Source organism: Mustela nigripes, chromosome 7, assembly GCF_022355385.1.
Source record: "Mustela nigripes isolate SB6536 chromosome 7, MUSNIG.SB6536, whole genome shotgun sequence".
NCBI lineage: Eukaryota > Metazoa > Chordata > Mammalia > Carnivora > Mustelidae > Mustela > Mustela nigripes.
In genome coordinates, this window is record NC_081563.1 from 63,965,074 (window position 1) to 63,988,580 (window position 23,507).

A 23,507-nucleotide genomic window follows, 5' to 3' on the forward strand; every position below is an offset into this window, starting at 1 on the left:
TTTTTCTTTTGCTCTGATGAGAGGTCTGCTGCTGCTGCTCTGACATATTCATTTGGATGAATAATTATAACTTGCACAATGTCAAGCTGAAGATGGTAGGGTTTTGTGCGTCATGACAAGCCTAGTAGCCAGTGCAGGTGTCTCACAGCATGATCAGCAACAGCCAGTGTATTCTGGCTCAGAGGAGACATTTAGAGTAGTAAGAAATCAGCACCAAGGGCAAGGCTGCTGCTACTACTGCTGCGGTGATCTGTGCCAAAGAAACACAAAGTGCTTCTCAAAGACGAGTGACTGCATACCTCTTTTCAGATATTTACTTTGCTTACCCAGTAAATTTTCTTTTATGGATTTGGCATAGAATGTAAGGACATCTCATTTTTATCTTAATCTGCTTTCTAGCATCACAGATGCTCCATGTATCTTTAATAGCCTGCTGCCTTTTGGACTTTTACATACAGGTCATATATGTGAATTTTGTTGACTAATGAGTCCATAGGATGCTCTAATGTAAGATTTTAAGTGCATTGATATTGGGGTCTATAAGAACAAAATTCACTACTAAAGAGTGCGCGCGCACTCTTTCTCTACTATGAATGCTTTTTTTTTTTTTTAAATATTTTATTTATTTATTTGACAGAGATCACAAGTAGGTCACTGACCAGCCCAAAATAGGTGTTAATCTGGGTGATGCAGTCTATTAAGTGTCCAACTCTTGGCTTCGGCTCAGGTCATCATATCAGGGTCTTCAGATAGAGCCCCATGTCAGGCTCTGTCAGGCTACTGTACTCAGCTCGGAGTCTGCTTAGAACTCATTCTCCCTCTCCCTCTGCTCCCCTCCACGTGTGTGTGCGCGCGCACACACTCTTTCTCAAATAAATAAATAAATCTTTAGGTAAAAAAATGGTAGTTCTGCCTATAAATGTGCCATTAAGTGCAGGCTTGGTGAAGTATCCTTGCCATGGCAGTTGGAATTTTCAGATTTGGTAGGATACAATAAGCAGTGGTCTTTATATTTTTTATCACGGAAATCTCATATTCTTAGAATAAGTTCATGAATGCAAGAATAACAAAACTAATGATGAAGCCTCTGGCTGGTAAGCTGATGGTGAATGAAGAATTTGTAATTAAAGGAAACAGTCCTATTACATAGCAGGGAGCATGATCCATTAGTTAGAGCAGCAGACTAGCAGTTGGATAGCTTAGGTTCTGTTTACAGTTCAGTCATTGCCTTAATTGTATAATTTCAAACAAGTCATGTGTCTGCCCTTTGCTTCAGTTCATATTATATGGAAATAATGAACTTTTTCACAGAGATGTTAAGAAAAATAAGTTTGATTTAAAATAAACTGTCAGGGGAAGAACCGTCAAAATCCACTCTAAGGGTCCGGTGGAACTTCTCCCTTTTTGACCTGCTACTTGGTTATCGTTCTTTCCATTTTTCCTCTTTGCTGCCTTTGTTGGAGAACTCTTAGTACTGGATTTTTGTTCACTCTTAAATTAGTTAAGTAAATACACTTTTGCCTTTTATTGTTGCTTTAGCAGTATAGTATGTTTAAAAAGACACAAAGAAACTTAATTCATTATTGAGATTATGTGATATGGTAGAAGAACTATCCGTGTGATCTGTTGGACTCAGTAGCCTCTTAACCACCTTCCTTTTTCTTCAGTAACTTATTTTAAAAGTACCCTGTATTGATTCTTTAAAAAAACAAATAGAGCAAATACAAACGAGCAAAAGTAGGGAAATATAAAATACAAAAGTACAAATTTTGCACTTAAAATATAAAATTAGGAAAATATAAAATCTAAATGAAATGTATTTAGAATGGTGGTCTCAGTAGATAATAGCTTTGAAACTAGGGTTGTCACTTAAAATATTTCAGTTTTAAAACATCACTGGTAATATTGTACATTTATTCCAAGTATTCCTTAGAATCATTTAATTTTTAGTTATAATTAGGTTTACTTTTATCCATCGGATTAAGAACTATTGTGTTCACATTCTAGAAACTGGCTATATCTACATTTATTTAGGTCCCTCAGTTAAGAGTAGTTTCTTTGTCTACACTTGCATTTTTTTGTTTACTCTATTCCTAAATTTAAAATTTTTTTCTTGCTACTATGAATGCTTTTTTTTTTTAAAGATTTTATTTATTTATTTGACACACAGAGAGAGATCACAAGTAGGCAGAGAGGCAGGCAGATAGAGAAGTGGGGGGAAGCAGGCCCCCTGCTGAGCAGAGAGCCCGATGTGGGGCTCAATCCTAGGACCCTGGGTTCATGACCTGAGCGGAAGGCATCGGCTTAACCGCTTGAGCCACCCAGGTGTCCCTATGAATGCTTTTTTAAAAAAGTCATATTTTCTAGTTTACTATGAGAATGTGGGCAAGCTATTTTCTTTTTAAAGCTTTTGCTTTTATTAAAGTTACATAAGAACATAGTTTAGAGTTAGGTTACAGGATTTTTTGTTGGTGCCGTTTTCTTTTTCGACCAAAGAGCATTTCCTCGCCTCCTTCCCACCTTTTTCTCCTTCTGCAGGTCAACGACTTCTGAGTGTTAGCTGATTCTTTTGGTGCTACAGTATTCTTGATGTTATTGCGTGTTCTTGTAATTATGCTGCCTTTGGTTTGCTTGGTTTAGGCATTATCTTTTAACTTTGCCTTTTGGTGGGTTTGCTGTATCTTCGACCTGCTCCCGCTCCACACACCTGTATACTTCCTAGCTTCCTGTTTTTCTCAAATAGTTATCTTGTATTTTTATTTAATTTTTTAATGTTTTATATGGAATACTTCACAGATTTGTATGTCACCTTGCGCATGGGCCCTGCTAGTCTTCTCTGTCTTGTTCCATTGTTAGTATATGTGCTGCTGAAGTGAGCCCCCACATAGTTATCTTTTAATTTTGATTATATCAGTACTCAGTGTTCACATTATGAACATGTATATATGCTATGCAGAGATAAGCCATGTGGTTAAAATAACTATTATTTTTCTTTTGTTACCTGGTTTTTGTTATTCCTAGAGTTAACAATTATCTTAATTTTTCATTTCTGTAGTTTTCTCTATACTTAAAACTCCTTTAACCTCCAATTTCCCATCACTCATCTAGATCTCTTCTTAGTCATCTGTATTAGGTTCCTGTTGACTCTATTTCTGGGGAATTTCATGCAATTTACCTAATAACCTTCCTGTTGAAATTTTTTTTTTACTTTAGTCATGTTAATTTCTTAGAGTTTACTTCATAAGTGTATGTACTTTTCCCCCCAGAAATACTGTTTTTCCCCTCTAAGTAGTTTCTTTTCCTTTCAGTTACTCTTTTTTTTTCTGCACTTAAAATCTTTGCTCATCTGCTTGTGGTTAAAAGTCAGATATAGGGGCATCTGAGTGAATCAGTGGGTTAAAGCCTCTGCCTTCGACTCAGGTCATGATCCCAGGGTCCTGGGTTCAAGCCCCGCATGGGAGCTGTCTGCTCAGCAGGGAGCCTGCTTCCCTGCTCCCCCTGCCCCCACCCGCCTGCCTCTCTGCCTACTTGTGATCTCCTTCTGTCAAAAAAATAAATAAAAATCTTTTTTAAAAAAGTCGGATATAAAAAGCTGGGGAAAAAAAACTAAAAAAGCTGTTTGGAAGCTCTCAGTGCATGCATGAGGCTTGTCAACTGTGAACTTTATTTCCGAGTCATCTGACTAGATCTCATAATGAGGAATGCCAAATGTCAATACCTTCAGGACTTTTTGAGTGACTGGTCGCTCAGATTTCTTGGAGAAGACTCTTCCAACATTCTGTTTCTGATCAAGCAGAATACATTCCTCTGAGGTGTAAATTGACCAGGCTGGTGGACAGGAAACCACAGCCTGAATTAGCAAGCCCGTAACTTGATGCCATCTTCTACTTGATAGGGCTGAACATAGTGTAGCCGTGAAAGAGACATGCTTACGGTAAACCTCCATTATCACAGAGCAGGTAATAAGGGTGGATTTGGAGCTAAGAGGCAAAAAATGGTATCCTAGTCAATCACTTGGTTTTTTCAGACTGTAATTTTGGCCATTCTTTGTTGTGTGTAGCAGTCATTTTTTTCTCCCTTCAGTTTTGTTTGTTGCTGATGTATGTACATTTTTTTTTTTTTTTAAGATTTTACTTATTTACTTGATAGTGCAGGAGTACAAGCAGGGGAGCTGCAGAGGGAGAGGGAGAAGCAGGCTCCCTGTGCCGATGCGGGGCTTGATCGCAGGACCCTCACCCTCGGATCATGACCTGAGCCAAAGGCAGACGCTTAACCTTCTGAGCCACCCAGGCACCCCTATAAATCTGTTTTTTTTTTTTTTTTTAATGGTTTTCTATCCAGTAGCCTTGTTAAACTTTTATCTAATATTTTTATCAGTAAATTTATCTGGATTTTTCTGTGAACAGAATATTTGTAATAACAGTTTCATTTCCTCCATTCCCATCTTTATACCTCCCTTTCCCCCCACCCCCATATTGCTCTGGCTAGGCTTTCTAAAACAATGTGAAATAGTAAACATTTTTGTTCCATATCTCAAAAAACAAAAAACATAAAACTTTAGCGTTTTATTATTAGGTAGATTTCTTTTTTTTTTTTAAGATTTTATTTATTTATTTGACAGAGAGATCACAAGCAGGCAGAGAGGCAGGCAGAGAGAGAGGAGGAAGCAGGCTCCCTGCTGAGCAGAGAGCCTGAGATCATGACCTGAGTCGAAGGCAGCGGCTTAACCCACTGAGCCACCCAGGCGCCCTATTAGGTAAATTTTTGTATATGTATTTCTTTTACTAAATCCTCTAACAATTAATGGAATTTATTTCTATTTCTGTTTTGCTAGGAGTTTTGTTATGAAAAGTTGAATTTTGTCAAATATATTCTTTCTATATATTAAAATAGTCAGTTTGTTTTCTCCTTTAATCTGTTAATGTGGCAAATTGATTGTTTGATTTCCTAATGTTAAGCCAGTCCGCTGTTCTTGAAATACACTCAGGTTGTGGTATATGTTATATTTCTCTGTTGCTCACACATGTGATCTCTGGTGCATATTGCTTATTGCCAGATTTCATTTTTTAATTTTTTTAGGAATTTGCATGTATGCTTATGTGAATTTGCATGTATGCCTTTGTTTTTCTGATTCCACAATTTTTCTTCTTGTCGCCTCTCCAATTTTCCCTGTTCTCTTTGAGATTATGCCTTAAAGGAAAAACAGGAGCAACACAGTTTTAGTGAGTTTTGAGGAGAGGCTGAAATGAGATGTGTGTATTTAATCCACCTTCCTTACCTAATAGCTTTTACCCTCTTTCTACGGAATATTAAATGTGTCATTACTACTTTCTTTCTTTGAATTCTGATGTATAAACTAGTTGTGAACAAGGAATATTAAAATTTTTTCATTGCTTTAACCAATGGGCTGTTAAAGAGAAATATTAATTTAAATATTAAGATTTCTAAATAAGTATGCTAAATATGAATGGGGTTGCCACATAGGCAAGTGACAAAAGAAATCCTCTTGTTTTCCCATCCACTTGTGTAATAGGGAGGGTATTAGTGTGGAACGGTCAGGTTTCTTTGGACCTTCTTAAAACTTAGGGTAAGATAAATAAGAAGAACTAACTTACAAAAGTTGATTAGGGAAGTTCTGTCCTAATTTTAGAGCTTTACTAGATGAAATTTGTATAGCTGTCACAGTTACCTTGAAAAAGTACATAAGCAGAAAAGCAAGGAGCAACATTTTTCAGTAGGAAACAATTTAAATGTAACATACCTTTATTATCCACTGTCTGTGGAGCAGTGAGCTGGATTCTGAGGATGTTAAAGTGAATTAGGTTCTAATACCTAGCTAGGATAGGCTTTCAGGATTCGCTTTCTGTCTGATGAGGAAAGAAGTATTTAAAAAGATAATTTCAGTAAAATGTGTTGAGTGTTATGATGAGCCATTTTGATGAGGTAGAGTGGAAGCATGTAATCTAACCTAATATGGTCAACCAAGTTTTCTGGATAAGATGTTATTTGAGTTCAGTGTGTCTTGAGGAGTAAGAAGTTAGGCTTGGGAGGAGACAGGAAACTTCAGGGGAGAACTGTATTAGCCAAAGAACAAATACATGAATTTATAGGAGGTAAGGCATGAATTACACAGCATTTGGTACTCTATGGTCAGAGTTAGCGATAAGACTGGACGTTTTGCTAGAGTTTAGGCAGGGTCTGGTGTACAGGCATACCTCGTGTTACTGTACTTTGCTGTATTGTGCTTCACAGATAATGGGTATTTTAACAAATTGAAAGTTTGTGGCAGTCTGTCTTGAAGTCTGTTGGTGCCATTTTCCAATAGCATTTGCTCACTTTATGTCTCACATTGTAGTAATTCTTATAGTATTTTAAGCTTTTTCATTATTATTGATTATGATCTGTGACGTGATCTTTGATGTGACTGTTGTAATTGTTTTGAGTCAGTATGAATTGCAACCTTATAAGATGGCGAACTTAATGTGTTCTGATTGCTTCACATACTGCACATTCCCCCTATCTCTCCCTCTCCTTTGGCTATCCTGGTCCCAAGACACAAATTTTGAAATTAGGCCAGTTGATAAGCCTAAATGGCCTCTGAGAGGAAAAGTCACCTGTCTCTCACTTTAAATCGAAAGCTAGAAATGATTAAATTTAGTGAGGAACACCTGGCAAAAACCAGGATAGACCAAAAGCTAGACCTTTTGAGCCAAACACTTAGCCAGGTTGTGAATGCTAAGGAAAAGTTCTCGAAGGAAATTAAAAGTGCTACTCCAGTGAACAAACAAATGATAAGAAAACAAAACTGTCTTATTGCTGATACAGAGAAGGTTTTAGTGGTCTGGATAGAAAATCAAATCAGCTGCAGTGTTCTCTTAAGCCTAAGCCCAATCCAGAGCAAAGCCTTAACTCTTCAATTTTATGAAGGCAAAGAAGAGGTGAGGAAGCTGCAGAAGAAAAGTTTGAGGCTACAGAAGTTGGTTCACGAGGTTTAAGGAAAGAAATACTCTGTCTAGCATCAAAGTGCAAGGTGGGTGAGCACCTGGGTTATCTAATCTAATCCAGACCTCCTTCAGCTTTTGTTTATCTGAGAATATCTTTATTTCTTCCACACTGATGAAGGACAGTTTGGCCAGAAACAGGATTCTTGGTTGACAGTTTTTGTTTTTGTTTTGTTTAAGCACTTGGAATATATCAGCCTACTGCCTTCTGCCTTTCAAAATTTCCTTTAAGAAATCTGATTGTTTTTGAGGGTCTCTAATACATGATGAGTCGCCTTTTTTCCCCCAAGACTCTCTGAATCTGGCTTTGAAAGTGTGATTATAATGTGTCTTGGTGTGGGTCTCTTTGATTTCATCTTGCTTGGACTTTTTTGATCTCTTGGATGTTTATATTCATGTCTTTCATCAAAATCGGGAGTTTTAAGACATTGTTCAAATATTCTCTCCGTGCCACTGTCTTCTTTTGGGTCCCTACAGTGCACACATTGGTCGGTTTGTCCCACATTTCCTTTAGGTTCTGTTTGCTTCTCTGTATTCCTTTTCTTTCTGTAGTTCACATTTGATAGTTGACATTGTCTTGTCATTAAAGTCTCAGATTCTTCTCTCAGATTAAAGTCTCAAATCTGCCTTTAGGTTCCTTTTGTGAATTTTTCATTTCAGTCATTGTACTTTCAGCTCCACAATTTCTTTTTAGGTTTTCTTTCTCTTGTTGATATTTCCATTTTGTTCATCATTTTCTTTCTCCACATCTTTCTCCGCATCTTTTTAATTTTTAGAGCATACTTAAAACATCCTTTTCAAATTCTGAATTTTTAAAAAAATTTTTTTTTTATTTATTTGAGAGACAGAGATCACAAGTAGGCATAGAGGCAGGCAGAGAGATAGGAAGGGAAGGGGGCTTGATCCCAGGACCCTGGGATCATGACCTGAGCCAAAGGCAGAGGCTTTAACCCACTGAGCCACCCAGTGGGTCCTTTTCAAATTCCCCCTCCTTTTCAAATTCTTGTCTAATCTATTCTCAGATCTTTATTAGGGAAAATTGCTGTTAATATTTTTTTTCCTTTGGATCAAGGCCTCACTTTCCTGTTCTTTTATGCCTTGTAATTTTGTTGTTTTTAAAAACTGGATACTTTAATAGCAAGGTAACTCTAGAAATTGGATTTTCCTTTTTCCCTAGAGAAGAAAGATTAAAATCTCCCATGTTTAAAATTTTATTCCTAAGTTTTGATTGTTATAGGCTATCTCTGTGCTAAGGATAAGCCTTTGGTATAAGTTTAAAGTCTGCTGATCATTTTTGAGCCTTCATCTTCCCTGGGCTTGCACAGTGACTTCCATGTTTCTTTGTGCAGTTACTTTGGTGTGTTTGTATCCTTGATGTCTGATTCCCAAAAGGGGAAAAAAAGAAAAATGAAGTGGAGGGGGAGGGAACTGGCTCTTTGAATATTCAGGAAGTTACTTCTCCAGGAGGAGGAGAGGTTTGCAGTCATGGGGCATTGGAGCAGAGCACAGATCCTTGGACGTGGAAGACTGATCCCTTTGCCTACCCTAGCTCCAGTAAGCCGTGTGTACATTACTTCTGAGTACCTATGACTCTCTGAAGCCCCATATTCAGGGCTGCTGAATATGGGGTTGGTTGATGGGTGGCCTCTGTCAAGCTCAGAGCTGAAATTGATAGAATTTGCAAGCCTTCAATAGACTCCAGAGTCCCAAAATATATCTGGGTCTATCAGTGTCAATGTCTAGGTGGGGAGACCGTTTCCTGGTGCTTTCTGCTTAGCCATCTACTCAGAATCCTCTCCTCATTGGCTTGCTGTTGATTTTTTTTCTTAATGGTCTGTAATACAGGATAGCTAAGGACCACACTATGAGAGTGTCTCCTAATCTTCCGCATGCAATTTGGCAGATGTTTCTTTCTTTAAAGGTAGTTGCTATAATCATTCTGTAGTGGCTGCATAGGAACGTATTAAGTGAGTCTGTTTCATTTGACTTTATGGATAGATACTTGTTCACATGTCCTAAAAATAGTAGCAGATCTTTTAAATAATCCTCAGTATTGGTCAGTTATAGTAAAAATAAACTTAAGTATAGGAAGGGTTGATATGTTCCATGTGGATTGTTTGACAGAGAATAGCATTTGATTAAATAGATGTAGTTATAGAGCTACTTAGAGAAAGTGTGGAGAACATCAATGAAGCTTGCAAATAAGATCAAATGAACTGGATATTAAGAGATTTGCTCTCTCTTTAAAGATATCTGATTAGAAATATTGCAATTAATATTAAAATTAAATTTCTTAAAAAATTTAATCTCTTGATATTTCCTTATTCTATTGAAGCTTTTTGAATCCCCCAGAGATAAAGAAAAAATGATTATTAGAGGATTTATCTGCACATATTATAGGAGGAAAGTATAAAAAAAATCAGAAGGGAAAGCAACTGTTGCAAGTACCAGAAAATTATGCTATTAATTTAAGTGTCATCAGAGCACAAAAGATCACATTCCAGGACTGTGAGAAAATTATTAAAATACTGGAAATAATAGTACTTAAGATGAAGATATTATACTCTAAGATCTGGTTAAGTGACTGACATTATTATATCACTTCAGGTATTATAAAAGTAACAAAATGCTTCTAAAGATAATAAGCGTTACATTTTGAGATTGGCAGTGTTCACACTTTTCTGCTTAAGTGCTTTCCTAGTTTAACATAATTTAATAACAGTTATGGGGGAATAGCTAACATCTGAGTTCTCATATATATCCTTTTTCTTTTTCCTTCCTTCTTCAGTATATACACATCTTAGGCATCTATATATATAAAAGTGATACAATTTCATTCTCTTAAGTGGTGGGTTTATGAACCGTTACTTTTCTGCCTTTGTCCTCGGTGTTAGAACTATTGCTACTTTTTAATTTTTTAGCTCCTAATTATTGATTATTCTACTGCAAAAAAAGTAGCACTAATGTAGATCCCATTACTACCCAGAAATCAGAAATTTTTTAATAACTTTATTAATGTATAATTGATATGTAATAAACTGAACGTATTTCAAGTGTACAATTTGAGTTTTGACCAGTGTTTACACCTGTGAAATCAACCCCACAATCAAGATAATAAATAAACATTTCCATTAGTCCCAAGTTTCCCCATGCCCCTTTATAATCTCTGGCCCTCTTGGCCTTCCCCTTGGTCCCCAGGCAACTACTCATCTACTTTCTGGAATTTTATATAATTCTATGTATTCTCTGTCACATTTCTTTCCCCAGCATAGAGATTCATTCATTGTGGCATATAATAACAGTTCATTCTTTTTATGCTGAATGGTACTCCATTGTATGGATTTACTGCATATTGTCCATTTAGTTGTTGATGGACATATGAATTGTTTTCAAGATTTGGCTGTTAAAAATAGAGCTGCTGTGAACATTATGTGATGTCATTATATGAGCATATGCTTTCATTTCTCTTTAGCAAATACTTACGAGTGGAATGCTGAATCATTTAAGAGGTGTATGTTTAATTTTTTAAGTAAATACTCACATTAAAAACAGTTGCTTATAAAAGTGGTTGTTACATTTTTACATTCCAAACAGTAGTGTCTGAGATCCTTTTTCTCTGTGTCCTTCATCCTTGCTCATACTTGGTATGGCTAGTCTTTCTTCTTTTTCTTCTGCTTTTCTTTTCCTTAAGTAGGCTTCACACCCAATACGGAGCCCACCACAGGGCCCAAACTCATGACAACGAGATCAAGACTTGAGCAGAGACAAGAGTTGGATACTTCACTGACTGAGCCACCCAGGTGCCCGTCTTTCTCATTTTAGCCATCCTAATAGTAGTGTAGTGGTATTTCATTGTGCTTTTAATTGCATTCCTTAATGACCAATGATATGGGCATATTTTTATGTGCTTGTCATCCATACATCCTTTTTGATGAAATACCTGCAAATTTTTTGCCTAAAGGCTTAATTAGTTAGAGAGATAGGCCACATTAATGCATTAGACTTTTCAATATTGTTCAGATGTTAGTTCTCTTCAAATAGATCTATGGATCCAGTGCAGTCCCAGTCAGAATCCCCTTAGATGGATTTTAGAAATTGGCAGTATAATTCTAAAATACATAAGGAAGGTGTAAAGGACCTAGAATAAGAAACTGAAAAAGAATGAAGTGGGAAAACTAATATGAACTGATTTCAAGATACAGATCTACCCTTATCAAGACAGTGTGGCATTATGGTAGAAATACTCCTGGACTTAAGATGGGGTTACCCAGTCCTAAAGATGATAAACCCATCATAAGTTACAAATACTCTAAGTTGAAAATGCAGTTAATACATGTAACCTACCAAACATTACAGCTTAGCTCAGAATGCTTACATGAGCCAACAGTTGGGCAAGGTCCTCTAACACAAAGCCTATTTTATAATAATGTGTTGAATATCTCATGTAATTTATTGAATACTGTATTGAAAACAAAAAGCAGAATGGTTGTATGGGCACAGAATGGTTTGTAAGTGTATTGGTTGTTTACCCTTGTGATTGCATGGTTCACTGCCCAGCATTACAAGAATATCATAATGCATAATACTAGCCTGGAGAGATCAAATTTCAAAATTTTGAAGTACTGAATTGAATGAATGCATATCATTTTTCACCCCAATGTAAAGTCAAAAACCATTAAGTTGGGCCATTTTAAGTTGGGGATCATATGTATACCCATACAAATTGTTTTCTGAAAATAGTTGTATATATATATATAAAGGTGCAAAGATCATTCAGTGAAGTAATGGCAGTCTTTTCATTAAGTTGTGCTGAAACAGTTTGCAGAATACAAAAAAAGATTAACTTTAGCCCATATACAGAAATTAACTCCAAATGGATTATAAACTTTATGTAAAACCTAAGACAAATGAAACTTCTGGGGGGAAAAAAATAAAGTTTTGGGACTTTGGGATTTCTTAGTATAACACCCCAAGCAAGATCCATATAAGAACAAACTGATAAATTGGACTTAATCAAATAAAAAAAATTTAAAGATTTTATTTATTTATTTGACAGAGAGAGAGAGACAGGGAGAGAGGGAACCTAAGCAGGGGAGTGGGAGAGGGAGAAGCAGGCTCCCTGCTGAGCAGGGAGACTGAGTCAGGGCTAGATTCCAGGACCCTGGTATCAAGACCTGAGCTGAAGGCAGATGCTTAACAACTGAGCCACCCAGGCGCCCCCAAAATTAAAAATTTCTATTCTTGAAAAACAGTTAAGAGAATGAAAAGACAAGCTGCAGACTAAGAAACAATATTTGCAAATTACATGCCTGATAATTGACTTTATTTAGATTATGTAATGAGCATTTAGGCTCAATAATATAACAAAGTAAAATGAGCAGACCTTTCTATAGACATAATATTTTGTGTACCTCAAACCCTTTTGTTACTATTAAAGCTTTAAATAACTTGATTTCATGAGAAAAAACTTCTCAAGATTTTTTTTCCTTTTAGAGAATTGACTGTATGTTTCCCTTGTTGGCAAGTAGCTAGGAATCAGGTAATTCTCACTCCCCACTTCACTTCCTTTGCATTAACTTTTTACCTAGTCGTATTTCATTCAGCCTCAGAGTGGTGTTTCTTGACAAAACACCTCACCTCAGCTCAACCACTGCTCATTTTTTCCTTTGTCCCAGAGTTTTTCTAATGCCAGGACTAGGAGTGTATGTATGCCTCTGGTATGTATGCAAATCTGGAAATGTGAGAATTAATAATCTTTTTAGGACAACTTGACCAGTTGGAAACAGAAACCAGTGAATAAATGTTTTGAGATTCTCTCTTTTTAGGCCATGAGTCTCAGCTTTCTATATAACTTTTCAAAGAGTCACCATTGACCACAGTGACTGGCTTGACAGCACGCTCTTATTTTGGCTTTCTGTCCTCTGTTTCATTCTTTCCACTACCCACTGCCTCTCAGGTTATTGGCAGTAATCTTAGGGACTGTCTGCATATAAGTTCTGTCTTACAGTGCTTTTTGGGGCAGACCCCAAGCTCAAATTATCATTGTGTATATCACTGGCTGGTATAGCTACAGATATAGCTACAGATAAATGCCAGGACTAGGAGTGTATGTATGCCTCTGGTATGTATGCAAATAAAGATGATGTGGAACAAAGGTCCAAATATACCAGTCATACCTATGGGCCAGAAATTTACCTCCTAAAAAAAAAAGGAAAAAAAATGTGTTTTGCTTATTTGATCGTTTCTCTCTCTTTTTTTTTAAAAGATTGAACAAAACACATGTAGGACTTTCTGTATAGTATAACTTGACAGAGCTTCTTAAAATCAATTTATAAGTCAAAGACTACACGAGTCTTCTCTCAGGTGATTTCCTTGCCTCTAGAACATTGTGATCTTCACAGATGCTATAAGCTTCCTTAACTTGTCACCACCATTTGAAAATTTTGTGTAACTTCTGTACAGCAGTGGACCATAGGAACTAACTTCTTAGCTTGTACTTATACATAGTTTCTTTGTAGACTGTAAAAAAAATATGTATATAGGTATTAACATGTTTTCCCCCCTCTGAGGGGATTTTTTTTTATTTTAAGATTTTACTTATTTTTTTTTTAAATATTTTATTTATTTACTTGAGAGTGAGACCATGAGAACAAGAAAGAGAGCACATGAGAGGGTACAGGGTCAGAGGGAGAAGCAGACACGGTTTTGAGCAGGGAGCCCAGATGTGGAACTCCATCTGGGGACTCCAGTATCATGACCTGAGCCAAAGGCAGTTGCTTAACCAACTGAGCCATCCAGGTGCCCAAGATTTTACTTATTTGAGAGAGAACATGAGTAGGGGGTGGGAGGATGAGGGAGGAGCAGAGGGAGAGGGAGAAGGGCTCCCTGCTGAGCAGGGAGCCTGGTGTGGGGCTCAATCCCAGGATTCTGGGATCATGAACTGAGCTGAAGGCAGATGCTTAACGCACTGAGCCACACAGATGACCCTGTTTTATTTTTATAATTAAAAAAAAAAAAATCGGAACATTTCCCATGTAGATTCATAAGAAATCCTAGAAAAATAGCAAGATCAAAATATTAATGGCAGAATTTGAAGCTTTGTGATAGGCCACTACATTTTTTATAAAAGAAAGATTTTATTAGCATTTTCTACGCTGTATAGACTTCAATTAAATGCATTTAAAGATCTAGCATTCCCCATGGAATTAGCATTGTTTTGGTTTTGGTTTTGTTTGTTTTTTACTTTTTTTTTAATCAGTTAACATAAAGTGTATTACTAGTTGCAGAGGTAGAGTTCATGATCCATCAGTTTTACATAATACCCAGTGCTATTACGTCACCTAGTTACCCATTCCCTTACCCCCACCCCTCCAGCAGCTCTGTTTGTTTCCTATGATTAAGAGTCCCATATGGTTTGTCTCCCTTTCTGATTTTTATCTTGTTTAATTTTTCCATCCCTTCCCCTATGCTTCTGTTTTTTTCTTAAATTCTACATATGAATGAAATCCTATAACTGTCTTTCTCTGATTGACTGACTTCATTTAGCATAATACCCTCTAGTTCAATCTGCTTCATTGCAGATGGCAAGATTTCATTCTTTTTAATGGCTGAGTAGTATTCTGTTGTATATAAATACCACCTTTTCTTTATCCTTTCATCTGTTGGTGGACATCTGGGCTCTCTCCATAGTTTGGCTGTTGTGAACATTGCTGCTATAAACATTGGGAATGCAGGTGCCCCTTTGGATCTCTGCAATTGTATCTTTGGGGAAAATACCTAGTAGTATAATTGCTAGGTCACAAGGTAGCTCTATTTTCAACTTTTTGAAGAACCTCCCAACTGTTTTCCAGAGTGGCTGTACCAGCTTGCACTCCCACCAACAGTATAAGAGGGTTCCCATTTTTTGAAAAGAGTTTAGACTTAAGCATACAGACAGTTAATCAGTGGACGATTAATACTGTGGAAACCAGATAAGTGATTTTTTTTTCTCTAAAGATGCATTGTCTAGTCATAGAGCTAGTAAGAACAACTTTATCTACCTCCCTGTTCACTGGGTATGCATCTTTAAAAAAAGACACCATTTAAAGTATTTAGAGTAATGATAAAACCTACTTTTCTGATGGTTTATTTTATTTATTAAACATGAACTATAATAACCAACTTGACCTTTATGTGCTCAGATGTCAGGGTACTTGATTCATGTACATCCTCCACCGATAAAAGTGGGTAAGCATTGCCAGAATAGGCTGTGCTTTAGCATTATAACACTAGTCAGAAAATAAAATAAACCTTTTAGGTTTTTGGAAGGCATGTAGACCTTCGACCAGACAGACTGTCAATTGGTTCATGATCTCAAGGTTTAAATTCCAAATCTATCACACTGACCAGACTGTTTGCTTAGAAGTCTTTTTAGTTGTGTGTTTTTTTTTTTGTTTGTTTTTTTTTGTTTTTTTTTTTTTCAGAAATTTTCAATGAATCAATGCAGGTATCCCACATAGAGATCTTTCCATTGAGAAGCGCATATACAGAATGGTCCAGGTATTCTGATTTCAGTGCAGAGAATGTCAGTGTCTTAGGTCAATCTAAGATTAGATTGATCTCTTAATATCTTCATGCTTGCTCTTTTCAAATCATGTTGAGAAGTCTATTATTTTTTCCTATTCTTCCCAAGATTAATAAATGCTTGTTATTTTCTGACCTTTGCTTTACACACAGGAGGATTGGAGTCCACACCCAAGAACACACCCCTATTAGCTTTGTGCTTCCTGTTCCCGTAATGTTACAGAGGTAGTTTTCCAGTTCCTGGTGTTTGGTCTGTACCTTTTTTTTCTGTTATAGTTCTGCTCCATGTGGAAATAGACAGACTTGAAAGGTAGTGTGTTTGATATGCCTCAACATGGTACCTTGCCGCATGTCTTTGGAGCAGGTAGAGTAGAATGTCCTTTTCCCACCTTGTTTTATATTTTCTGAATATTTCAGGAGTTCTCTTCCTTTCCTTATTATTTATTTATTTTTTAAGATTTTATTTATTTATTTGAGAGAGAGAGAGAGAGCAGGAGCAAGGGGAAGTGGCAGAGGGAGATGGAGAAGCAGGCTCTCAAATGAGCAGGGAGCCTGGTGCTGGGCTCAGTCCCAGATCCCAGGGTCCAGGGATCATGACCTGAGTGAAGGGTAGATGCTTATTCAGCTGAGTCACCTACATGTCCTTTTCCCTTTTATTTTTTAATGTTTTAAGGATAGGAGTTTGCTTAGCTTCCTGTCTTCTCCTTTCTCCTACCACAGGAAGGCTTAGGGTTTAGGTTTCTGCATCATTATTGGTTACTGGGATACATTTCTTCCCTGTAAAACAGATTATTGCTTTTGGGATCCTAAGGCTATTTTGTGTGTGTTGATGGTTTTTTTTGGGTTGTTTTTGCTTTTGCTTTTGTTTTTTGCTGCTTATTTTTGTCTTCTTTAGTTTTTTTTTCCCTGTCTTATGTCTTCCTTCCTCTATTTCATTTCCTCTCATCATGGTATTATGTATATGTGCAAAAAGAAAAAAAAAGAAAAAACTGGCATTTTTTCTTTGATTAGTAAATTAATACCTACAGTGTTCTGGGTATGATTTTTGGCTCTTTGCCATGTTATAGCTATATAATTGCTTGCTGTGATTTGTGATTCCTAACCTATTCCAAAATCTCAAAAGTTTAGAAAGACTGATTTTTTTCCTCTTTATTTAAAAAATAATGGTAGTTGTGTAATGCATCATTGACTTCTGTCCTTGAATACATGGGGATAGAGAATAAAATATTGTCTAAATAGTTTAATTCTGGTATGATTAAAGAGGGAATGACTATGTTGAATCATATAAATTGTTCATAGATAATGGATAGATACTTATATATAACTTGAATGAGAAAATCTGTTTATACACATGAATTGGGCTAAATGGGAGTACATTATAGTAGTTGGCGTCTTGAAAGATAGGTACTTTTAAGTGGACAGAACTGTCTGCTTCATGGATTTTCAAACAGTTATATTTAGAATTCTTCACTTTTAGAATGGGAAGTCACCTTAGAAGTTGTCTAGTGCTTGAGTGCCTGGGTGGCTCAGTGGGTTGAAGCCTCTGCCTTCAGCTCAGGTCATGATCCCAGGGTCCTGGGATCGAGCCCCACATCGGGCTCTCTGTTCGGCAGGGAGACTGCTTCCCCTCCTCTCTCTCTGCCTGCCTCTGCCTACTTGTGATCTCTGTCTGTCAAAAAAAAAAAAATTGTCTACTGCATACCCATATTTATTGATTTATTAAGTCTTTAAGAGGCTAAGAAGGTCTTGATCAAATACTTCATTACTATCAAGATGAGAGCTGTGACCTTGTGTACTGGATACTCTTATCTTTGTGTCAGAGATTCCCAACATAGACCTGACACATAGTTGAAGTATTAATTAGGCTAGTGTGCTTTTCACTGATTTGTGCACATCATGAAGTGAAAGGATTGCTCTCTGACCATTTATTTTTACATATGAAATAAAAATGATTATGATTACAAAAATTATGATTTTCTGATTGGAAAAGTAATACATATTATTATAGTTAATGTGGAAAAATACAAAGAAGGAAATAAAAATTGTTGTAAAAATGGGTAAAGCCACACTAACCAGGGACCATTGGAACTTACTAGACAAAGTCATTGGAGCCAAATCAGAACAAAACCACTCTGGACTATTCTGGAATGGATTAAGGGCATGTATCATGGTCCTATATGAACTAGAGAATGCTCACCTCTTCAGTGAGGTTCTAAAATCGAGTAGTCACTAATAATGTGAGAAGCAGTGACTAATAATGTGAGTGTGATAAGAGAAGCCAAGCTATGGAACTGAGCTACCTCAGCTTTGAAGGAAAAGCTGCTCTGGTGAAAGTGGACCACCCATCCAGTCTACCTCATTTTCCTCACCATCCTTTAATTCTTGAGGCTTTGCTCCTTTCTTCTCTCTCTCTTACTCTTAAGTCTTGCAATTAGATGAGTAGTGTCTAAACTTAGGAGGTTGAATATTTTTCATTTGATCACGTGTATTTTTTCTTTGGGGAGTTACCTTTTCATCCCTTCCCTTCTTTAAGTCCTGTGTACTTTTTTTAAAACTGATTTTTTCCCCTTCATTTTGTTTTTATTATAGCATGTTTGCTTAATTTACAGCAAGCAGAAAATAAGCTGGGTCTTGTTTTGATCCAAACATTGATGTTTTAAAGGTTGTATACAATATTTGTTAAAAAGAACATATAAAAATACCTTTTTAGAAGCTTCTATAAGAAAGAAAATACAAAGTTTAACCTCACAACTTTCCTCTTTGCTAGAACTGCAAACTACTGCTACAGTTTTAAGTAGACTTTTTGTTGTTTAAACTATACATCCAGGAAAATCTAAAAAATTAAAGAAACGTGCATATAAATGATTGCATAGCAGAACATGAACATTAACTGCAAACAGGAAAGAAATGAAAGTTAGAAATACTATCAAATATACAAAGGTTCTAGAATCAGTCCTTTAAACACATTCCACAAACAATTTAAAAACCATCTTTTTTGTTCTTTACAGGCAAGGCCTATATTACTAAAACCAAAATTGGAAAAAAGTAATCCTCTAAAAGGAGTCGTTTCCCCACAATATTTCTTACTTATACCTGCAAGCAAGCAATCTAAAAATTTTAAAGATGCTAGCTTTTATTCTGAAATGAGATTGGACATATTCCTTTTAATTGCCCTCTCCCTCCAATGATCTCTCAGAGAAACGCTAGAAATTATAAACGGTTAGGGTCTTGTTTTCTTTTTTAGTCGGGTACTGCCAGGTACTACATTGATAATCAATCAGACTCAGAGATGGGACTCTTTCATTCTTTTTCCAAAATATTTTAAATTTCATGGCACCACAGGATCTCCTAGAATGGGAGTGTTCTCTTTCAACTTGCCTCACATGAAATAAGCTGATGTGTGAAGAACAAGTCTCCTTCATAAAGTGGGAGGCAAATTTTGATACAAATGCACAGACCAAGTGCTATAAGCATCAAAATTCAGTTTACACTATGCATATGCATAAACAAAATCTACTCTGAAACAATTTACTTGCTGCTTTTTAACAGCAGTAAGAAAACTAAGCAGTATTACCAACAATGCTCCTTAAAGTTGAGAGGAACTACTTGAGAGCATTTTTTTTCCCTTAAAATTATTTCTGCCATTATTGACCTGCTTAAATTTTAAGGTGAGTTCTTCTGATGTTTATATGTTTCAAATCTTCACAGAAACCAGAAAAAAAGCAGTGAAGGCTCCATGTTTCAGTCAAAAACTCAATCTTCCCCCAAATGCTACTTAACCCAGTTGGCATCATTCCCCAAGATGGTGGGGTTAACAAAAGAACTATTCCACGCTCTGTCATAATTAACTATTATCATGGACCTAGACATCTTAACAAGACAAAAAGGTCCACCCTGAACCTAAATGTCATTGTTGTACTGTGCCTACAACTTCACTGTTGTATCATTCTATCTTATTAGCAAGCTACATTTCTAGGTTAACAGTTCTACCAAATATGGATATGAAAGTTTATTTTCAATAAGACAATGTTGCATATTATGGTCAACCAACATCTTTTCACCAATACTTCAAGCATAAAAAATGAGAATCTTTACAAAAATATACAGAGACACCACAAATTGGTAGCTGCCCATAACATTAAACAAACTGGACTCTTAAGAGTGGCTTCTCAACAGCATATCATTTTAATTATAACCATTTGCCTGGTACAGGGAAAACTGACAAGTGTTTTTAAAGCATCATTGCAACATTGTATTCCTGATAATTTAAGTAAACCAAACTATGAGTAAATGAATGATACAGGCCTAAAAATATCAAGGTTTATACTATCAGTGGCCACTGGACTTAGGACTGGTCCAAGACCTCGATCTAGATTTTGACCTAGACCTAGATTGTGATCTTGACTGAGATTTGGATCTAGGTGCTTCTTTTTTCCTTGATTCCTTTTCATATCTTGAGCCAGACTTATAATGTGTTTTGGAATCTGTTTTAGAGGTGCCTCTAGTTTTGGTGTGAGATGCAGACCTAGAACGTGATTTAGCCTTCATTTCTTTCTTGGGCTGGATCTTGGACCGTGATCTTGAATTGGATTTAGATCTTAAAAAAGATTGATTTCAGTGTTTGAATCTATCATTGTCGGAATGGTTTGAATCTATCATTGTCGGAATGGCTTCTGCTAGGCCGTGGTCTTCCAGCCGGTCTACTGTTTCTAGGACTCTAATATCTTCTATAGTTGTAATCAAAGGACCAGCTTCTTGATCTTCTTCTTTCATAACTCCGGCTTCTAGAATGTCTGTATCTGTCATAATCATCATAGCGTGAAGAGCTGTACACATTCCTCCCTTCCTTGGCTTTCATTTGATTTGGAATCTTCCGATCCCCTTGTGCAAACTGTATTTCAATTTGGCATCTGCAAATCCATTTTCTGTCCAAATTATGTAAAGCATCTTTGGCATCACGGACATCCTCAAATTGAACATAAGCAAATCCTCTTGGACGGCACGTGTAGAAATCAAGTGGAACATACACATCAACTATAGGACCATAACGACCAAATTCTCGTCGTAAATCTTCAGACCTGGTGTCGTTGGCCACATTCCTTATGAACAGAGACATATTGGGGGGGTGCAGGTAGCGGGACATGACGGCGATGGGAGTCTTTGCTCGGCAGGGGCACTAATGGAACGGGCTCAGTAAACCGACCACGGATGCGGCGGTGGATCATCACCTTAAACTGATTTTTTAATAACCATTTTATATTAAGAGTGTTGATACTTTGTCTGGTATGATACAGGTATCTTTCAGTTGCTCTTCTTGTTCACGGGCTGTGAACTTCTCCAGGTCAAGGACTGTATGACTTTTAACAGTGGCTTTCAACTTTTAAACATACACTATATGCTAAGCAGTTAAACGTTTTATATATATGATCTCACTCAAATCTTATATAGATTAACACTATTTCCGTATTGCAGAAGCTAAGTGAATTGATTTGCTACAAAAGATGTAGCTAGCTTTAAGAGGTGGACCTGGGAATCAGATTCAAGATTTGACCAGTCTGTGATTTTTTTTTTTTTTCTTAAGATTTTATTTATTCGAGAGAGAGAGTGAGCAGGGGGAGGGGCAGAGGAAGATGGAGATGCAGGCTCCCTGCTGAGTAGGGACTCCCACTTGGGGCTGGATCCCAGGAACCTGGGATCATGACCTGAGCCGAAGGCCGATGCTTAACCAACTGAGCCACCCAGGTACCTCTAAAGTCTTTTCTCTTAACTAACATGTATTGCATCTTATATTTCATTAGGTCAACCAGTATCTTTGATAGAGCTTAATACTTAGTAGACATTTCTGTACTTTCGCTGGATTGAATTGTATTAACACATAACTCTTTGATGTATTTGCTTATTTGATTTTGTATAATTCAGTGTGTTGTAAATAAGAACATGCATTCTTTCATCTTTTTTTTTTTTTAATTTCTTTCCTCTTTTTTTGACTAAAGTTCAGTTGGCTTGCACCGTTACATTAGTGTCACATATACAACATAGTGATTCAATAAGTCTGTACTTCATGTGGTGCTCACCCCAGGTGCAGCACTATCTGTCACCATACAACAACATTTAATACCATTGACTATGTTCCCTATGCTGTACCCTTTATCACCATGACTTAGTCATGCCATAACCGGAATTCTGCATCTCCTGCTCTTCCCTTGTTTGTCCGTCTCCCCACTTCCCTGCCCCTGGCATCCATCAGATGTTCTCTGTATGGATCTGTTTGTGGTTTTTGTTTATTTTTTGTTTTGTGTTTTAGATTCTACATATAAGTAAATCATACAATATTTGTTTTTCAGTTCTTGATCCAGATAGTTTGTGGAATGTGGTTACAAGCTGATTGTTTATAAGTTGAAGGTAAAACTTTTTTCCATAGGTCTAATTTTATAGAACTTGTTAATTTTTTTAAAATTTATTGTATGATCCCCCCAAATCCCAAAATTAAAATTCTGTTTAAACATTAAAAAATGGTCAAATTAAGATATAAATGTTAAGGATGCCTTTTTCCTCGTAAACTGGACTGCTCGAATCTTTTTCTTTTATTGAAGTATAATTAACATACAATGTTTTTAGTTTCAGGTGTACAAATTGATTCAACACTTCTGTACATTGCCCAGTGTTTACTATGAGTATAGTCACCATCTGTCGACATATATTATTACTACAGTACTATACTGTTCGTCTCCACGACTTATTTTATAATTGAAGTTTGGCTTAAATCTCTGTTTAACCTCCCCCACCCTCAAAACGACCAGTTTGTTTTTTTGTTTTTTTAAATTGACATCATAATTTACTTGTCTTTCTCTGTCTGGTTCTTTTAACTTAACTTAATACCCTCCAGGTCAATCCATGTTGTTATAAATGTCAAGATTTCATCCCTTTTATGGCTGCATAGTATTCCGTTGTGTATATGTGGACACTTACATTGCTTTCATATCATGGATTCTGTACATAACAGTGCAATCAACAGAGGGGTGCACACACCTTTTCAAATTAATGTTTTTATATTCTTTGGGTAAGTACCCAATAGTGGAATTACAGAGTCATATGATATTTCTATTTTTAATTTTTTGAGGAGCTACCATACTGTTTTCCTCCGCAGTAGCTACGCTAGTTTGCATTCCGACCAGTAGTGATTTTTCCCCCCTCTGCATCTTCGCCAACACTTGTTATTTCTTGTTTTTTGATTCTGGTCATTCTGACAGGTGTAGGCTGATATCTCTTTGTGGTTTTGATTTGCACTTCCCTGATGATTAGTGATGTTGAGCATCTTTTGATGTGTTTGTTTGCCATCTGTTTGTCTTCTAGAGAAAACTGTCTATTCAGGTCCTCTGCCTTTTTTTTTTTTTTTTTTTTTTTTTTTAACGAGAAAGGGATGTAGGAGTGCAGAGGCAGGGGGAGAGAGAGAATCTTCAGCAGGCTCCACACCTAGCACAGAGCCTCATGTGCGGCTTGATATCACAATCCTGAGATGATGACCTGAGCTAAATCAAGAGTCAGATGATTTACCAACTGAGCTACCCAGGTACACCCCTTGCCCATTTTTTATTTGAATATTTGTTTTTTTTTTTTTGGTCTTCACTTGTGTAAGTTCTTTATATATTTTGGATATTAACTTCTTAACAAATATATCATTTATCAGTTTCCTTTTCATTTTGTTGATGGTTTCTTTCACAGCAAAAGCTTTTTCTTTGGTGTCGTCCCAGCAGTTTGTTTTTGTTTTTCTTGCCTGAGGTGATACATTCAGAAAAATGTTACTAAGGCTGCTATCAAAGAGATTACTACCTGTTGTTTCTTCTAGGATTTTTGTGGTTTCAGGTCTCATTTGGGTCTTTAATCCAATATGAATTTATTTTTGAGTATGGTGTAAGAAAGTGGTCCAGTTTAATTGTTTTGCAT

General features: G+C 36.5%; 2 protein-coding genes and 1 non-coding gene across 3 annotated transcripts in view; 1 reads left to right on the top strand and 2 right to left on the bottom strand.

Annotated features, from left to right (window-relative positions):
- Positions 1 to 23,507, top strand: part of FANCL (FA complementation group L) — a 91,495-nt gene that overhangs the window by 47,688 nt on the left and 20,300 nt on the right. The gene's annotated exons all lie outside the window — the stretch shown is intronic.
- LOC132022899 (U6 spliceosomal RNA) lies at positions 2,775 to 2,880 on the bottom strand. Its single transcript, XR_009405788.1, has one exon. It is a non-coding gene; the product is annotated as a U6 spliceosomal RNA (small nuclear RNA).
- LOC132022560 (serine/arginine-rich splicing factor 10-like) lies at positions 19,583 to 20,706 on the bottom strand. Its single transcript, XM_059407797.1, has one exon. The coding sequence runs from the start codon at positions 20,704 to 20,706 to the stop codon at positions 20,281 to 20,283; it is 426 nt and encodes a 141-aa protein (XP_059263780.1). The 3' UTR covers positions 19,583 to 20,280.

Excerpts from the sequence above, each read along its gene's own strand:
- LOC132022560 (XM_059407797.1), bottom strand. The coding sequence starts at position 20,706 with ATGTCCCGCTACCTGCACCCCCCCAATATGTCTCTGTTCATAAGGAAT.